General features: G+C 41.9%; 1 protein-coding gene across 1 annotated transcript; it reads right to left on the bottom strand.

Annotated features, from left to right (window-relative positions):
• Window positions 1-253: 253 nt before the first annotated feature.
• LOC124111319 lies at window positions 254-1,302 on the bottom strand. Its single transcript, XM_046470972.2, has 2 exons — window positions 1,236-1,302; window positions 254-1,094 (listed from the first exon to the last, which is right to left on the bottom strand). The coding sequence occupies exon 2, from the start codon at window positions 1,076-1,078 to the stop codon at window positions 416-418; it is 663 nt and encodes a 220-aa protein (XP_046326928.1). The 5' UTR covers window positions 1,079-1,094; window positions 1,236-1,302; the 3' UTR covers window positions 254-415.
• Between the last annotated feature and the right edge of the window lie 4,529 nt (window positions 1,303-5,831).

Raw genomic sequence — 5,831 nt, 5'->3', positions numbered from 1 at the left:
TCTTTCATCCGATTACCCCGATCAATGTTGGATCTCTATTGGATTTTACGGAAAACGGGGACCCAAAAAAGAGGATGTCGGGTGAATTTTCATCGGAACTCATTGGGACGATGAATTTTTTGCAAAATTGGGATCAGATGGGCTTTAGATCAGGTACCGATGGTCAGTGGAATGGGGGTATTACCCATCACCTTAAATCAGGTTTTTATGAAAAAAAACCAACCTGCACTAAATGTTCAAAACACAAACACCATTTGACTGTTTATAGAAAATGATGTAATTCGGCCCTTTCTACAAAGCTATTGCTATGCAATATATACATAGTGCATGTTTGACGTGTGGGTCCTTGATGACAGTCGGTCCATAAAACCCAGTAATCATCCCTGACTTTACTACTCATTGGCTGTCGATCCTCCTATATGGAACCGTACGGAACACTGAATTGGTCGACGACGTACTGACGTTTACAAACGACGTTGCAGTGACTGTTCAACATGCCCCCAATGACTTCTCTTGTCTGTCCCCAGGCAAACACCGTCACTTGAATCCTACCATTACGCGCCTCCTCCATCTGACTATATTTTTCTGTGTACACCGCGTGCGCAAGCCACCACAATGTATATAAATCTGTAGTGAGGTTCATTTCATGTGATTGGTTGACGTATACCTTCAGGAGATTGGTGACCTCGAAAAGAGCGTGCATGCAAGGCGGGCCGATAAACTTTCGTTTGTTTTCCTCAAGCACATCTCCCCAGACGATGTCTTCACCGTTGACAACGTCCTTCAAATTGCGCAGACGCGCACGAGCTTTTGGACTGACCAAAGACAACGCAATGTCAAAAAATTGAAATTCAAAGTCAGGGCCTTCCTGTGATACACGTGCATAAAGCATGCTCAGTGTAGAATTTGAAGATGTCAAATTGTTTTTCCCACTCTCGTGTTGTACATGCTCGCAAACAGCGGGACACTTGAGCACGTTGGTCGGTTTCGATGGAGTCGGATACAAATGTGAACTCTGAACTGTACACATGACTATCGCCATCACGAGCAGGAATCGGGAAGAAGTAATGGCCGCCATGAGCTTGTACCTGGAACTGAAAGTTAATAAGTATGTTAAATACCATTCGTTGTGACAAGCGTGGTTCAGGTGATATCGACGTTAATATGTTACCTTTGATTACTGTCCTGGATATACTCTCACTAGTGTCGACAATATCCAGGTTACGTCCTCTTACCATGGACACCGTTGAACTGTGTGTACCGTGGCGTTGTGTGTGCCTTCCTGATGATAACCCACATTTGCGACGGTTTACTGGGGGCTTACTCAAAAGTATTGCCATCAATATTTTTACCTGTTTGGCCGTACTGCAACTCAGACGTTTCAACTCCATCAGACTCATACATTCTTTCAACATGTACGTCAATATAACGGACCTACGTGTATAGTAAACTACGGTTATAACGAACACGGTTATAACGAACTGACGGATATAACGAACTTACTTTTTTGGTCCCGACCATTGGCTGTAGTTATGCTGTATATATGATTATAACGAACAACGGTTATAACGAACTAAAATTAGTAGTCCCTTGGAGTTCGTTATAACCGTAGTTTATTGCGTTTCGTGGGTTGTATCCGTAAAGTATAACCAATGGCCCGGACTCAAGTTGACTCTTGTCATAGAAACATAAATAAACGTACGGTGTTTGAGAAGGTCCCCGGACACGTCCCCGGCGACTCTGGTTGATATCCATTGTCGATGTCTTAATTCAACACATGCAGTTAAACGATAAAATAATCGGTACATGTTTTCTATGCTGTTGGTTGAATGTTGTCCGCCTAATATTATATCGTCATAAATAAATAATAAATTATGGTTTTTGGAAGCTGCACACAAACTCTTATTTCCCTGTTGTTCATGATAAAGTTTGTTTAATAGACTGAGTAGGTTAAAAGTTGATTGAGGCTAGGTGATTGGGTGAGTTTAGTTTTAAGCCGCTTTTATTTTTTTTTATTAATTTTATGGCGGATCAGATTTAATGCGGGAGAAAACTCCAAAGTGAAGCAGGCAACATCTATGCTTGTCACTCATTGAAACACATAATGACGAATAGGGGGCTGGCAAATCGAATATCAAAATCAGTGAGAATCTGGGATTCGAACCCACAATCCTGGCACAACTAAGGGCCGAAACTCCGCAATTTGCGGCGTGTAGGGTGTTTCTTGGGCCATTTCACCACTACACACATACCTCGGTGGGACTGACATTGTCTCTTCACTCGAAATATGTTTTCGATATTTTTCAACTTTAATTTGACAATTTCATCTTCAGATTTTCAAATCTGTCAATAATAGCGAGGTTTCAATATGTACTTCCGCGACACTTATGGCATACTCACATAACAACGGTAGCTTGTGTGAACCATCCCTTGCAGTAGAGGCATGCAGCGCTACATTTAATTACTGGGTGTTCTGTGTGTATTTGTGTGTATATATTTGTCACAACCAAGTGCAAATAGGTCCATGTATATAAATTGTACATAATCAAGTTATAATATCATTGTGTATATTGTAGCTCTCATGCCACTGTTTAGGGTCTACAACAAAACAGGTATAGCACTCAAAGCAATAATACACTCTTCAAAACAAGAAACGCACAGGTATGTAGTTCATTGAACCTGACTACACAAAGAATCCGGTATCTAAATTGGATATATTTTATTGGAAAATGTTGGTGGCCTGATATTCCACAAACGGTGCGTCAAAACGCAGCCATTGTCGATTTGCAATGTCTTAAACGGCATTGTTTTCACACTTGTTCAAACATGTCATGGAGGAAAACAGTAAAGCACAATGCACGTGCAAGTTATGGCATTCGTACCTCGTGGTAGTGGCAATAAAAAGGCAAGCATAAGCCAATAATTTGTCATTCAATTGTCAACATTTTTCAAGTTCGATAATGCCGAGACTTAGCGCTGCCGATCGGAACATCGTCATAGGACGTATCCAAAGAGGGGAATCGCAGTCTTTCTGTTGCACGCCACTTCAACATCCACCACAGCACCATGTGTCGCCTTAGGGACCGATACACATAGTTCAATTCCACTGCAGACCATCCGATAACCGGCCGACCAAGAGCTACCACCCCTGCACAGGATCGCTACATTCGACTGTTCCACCTACGTCGTCGCAATACCATAGCTACGGAGACTGCAGGACGCATCCCTGGTTTGAGGAGGATATCGGACCAGACTGTCAGGAACCATCTTCGCGAGGCTGGAATCCGACCCAGAAAACCAGTTATCGTCCCTGTTTTGCAACAGATCCATCGACCGCGACGCTTGCGTTGGTGCCATACCTAACCGCCTGGGAATTTGAGAAACTGGAGACGAGTGTGATTCAGCGATGAATCACGATTTCTTCTTTACCGGCGAGATGGAAGACAACGTGTTTATCGTCGTCGAAATGAGCGTTTTGTCCCACATTGTGTATGTGAATTCGACAAATTCGGTGGCGGTAGTGACATGGTGTGGGGGGCCATATCTTACACAAGGAGATCTGACTTGGTTGTGGTTCAGGGAAATTTGACAACAAATCACTACATGAATCAATTTCTTCGACCTCACCTTCTTCCAATCATTGACCGCCAGAGGGAGCTGTTTCAACAGGCCACCGCACACAGCTCGCGTCACGGTAGACTACCTGCGTAATGCCAACATCAACGGCTTGCCAAGGCCGTCGAGATCTCTAGATCTCAATCCAATCGAACACCTCTTGGATGAACTCGATCGACGTGTACGTCAACGTCAGAAGACGCCGCAGACACTCCCACAACTGGCCAACGCGTTACAAGCAGAATGGTGCAGAATTCCGCAGGACAGAATTCGAACACTTATCCAGTCAGTGCCGAGGAGATGCAGAGCCGTGATTGCTGCCCGGGGCGGTCACACGAGATACTGAGTTCAGCGTAACCTTATGGCCTTATGTGACATGACAATGAACAGTTTTCAATGCTCCAAAATTTCATATTTGTATCTATGATATTAAATTAAATATATCGATTTTGTTAGTAAATTTATTGTACCTAATAATCTACCTGTGCATTTCTTTTTTTGAAGAGTGTATCTGAAATCTGCAAGTCAGCTTGGCCGATTTATGACTTTAAGGTCAGTTACAGGAAATGCCGCTTGGGCAAATATTTCAACGATGTATTGAAACGACTGTGGGTATCAACGACCCACTAGCCTATCTCCCAGAACATAGATTATATTAAATAAAGATTCTGCGGCAAGTCTAAATTGTCTCTGCTCAATCATTGTTCTGGAATCCATTTGGATATTATTATTTTTATTTTGTAGATATATATTTTTAAATTAGTTAACTCTTTTTTTAGACTAAATGTCAGTCTACCGAACCACAAATGGCAAGGGTTATTATTTTTCGGTCATACGCTAATCTAATGCTAATTTTTAAGTAAGGGGTATACTGATCGCTGACACCTGACAGCAGATGGCTACATCCCAGGTTCTAATACATCTCTCGCCTTCCGCGTTGATCACGTGATGTTTATGTGCGCAAATCAATGTTTGTTTGTTTGTTGTTTAACGCCGCACTCAGCAATATTCCAGCTATATGACGGCGGTCTGTAAATAATCGAGTCTGGACCAAACAATCCAGTGATTGACATCACGAGCATCGATCTACGCAACTGGGATGCGATGACATGCATCACTCAAGAAAGCGAGCCTGACCACCCGATCCCGTTAGTCGGCTCTTATGACGAACGTGGGTTGCTGAAGACCAATTCTAACCCGAATTCTTCAAGGGTCTAAAATGAATAGAAGGCCCGCTCTTTTACACAAATTATATCAGTGACGAAGTGGCATTTAGATTGTTTCTTGATTTATAGCTCATGAGCGAGAGAAATTCTGTGCTAAGCTGGTGAGATCACTGAGAAGGGATCTGAAGCTTTGCTGGCGGGATAATCGCGAACGTTGAAGTCATCATTAATTTTGTTAAGATGACAAAATCTAAATACAATTTGATAATATCACCTCTACACACGCACGCACGCACGCACGCACGCACACATCCAAACAAGAGACGTATTCTGATATTTGCACAAATATGCATAATCATCATATTAATTCAAAGCAAATATAGTGTGTGTGTGTGTGTGTGTGTGTGTGTGTGTGTGTGTGTGTGTGTTAATATACATTTTGCTTGCCTGTCCATTAGTAGCTAGAATGCTATTTGGGATGAAAGATTGGTTCTTGATGCTGACGTCCGCTGTGCCATGGGAACTGAAGTCACGTAGACATATAACAGCGCAGAAGATATTGCCATTTCACGCACAAAAGGATCAAAACGACCAAGCAAGAATTGTATTCGGTTGTTTTCTTCCTGGACAATTACCCCTTGGTGACCACCCGTTGAAAAGTTTTATTTTGGTGATTGTTCAAATAATATTGCATTTCATTCTCAAGAGGTTGTAGCTAAAACGACAGCAAGAAAAACCGCACTAGATTGGCGTTAAAAGCACTTTCTTGGAGAGTGTTTGTTGGAGATTAGGATATTGGATTAGATATTGTTCAATCGGCAAATAATGCCTGTAATGAATATATCTATGGTGAATCATAAAATAGTATTTGTTTTCTGTATATATACCAAATAATATATATGACGCCAGCGATATTTCGACATACAACTGGAATATTGCTGAGTTCCGTGGCTTCATTGTTTCAACCTTTCGTTGTGCTGTCGAGGAAAGCAAACGAACATGTGGATATCTATAAATAGACTGTTTACTTTTTTTAACCAATGAAATAAG

Source organism: Haliotis rufescens, unplaced genomic scaffold (assembly GCF_023055435.1).
Source record: "Haliotis rufescens isolate VD_foot unplaced genomic scaffold, xgHalRufe1.0.p SCAF_15, whole genome shotgun sequence".
NCBI classification, from domain to species: Eukaryota; Metazoa; Mollusca; class Gastropoda; order Lepetellida; family Haliotidae; genus Haliotis; species Haliotis rufescens.
This window is presented reverse-complemented; position numbering and strand designations above follow the sequence as displayed.

Excerpts from the sequence above, each read along its gene's own strand:
- LOC124111319 (XM_046470972.2), bottom strand. The coding sequence starts at position 1,078 with ATGGCGGCCATTACTTCTTCCCGATTCCTGCTCGTGATGGCGATAGTC.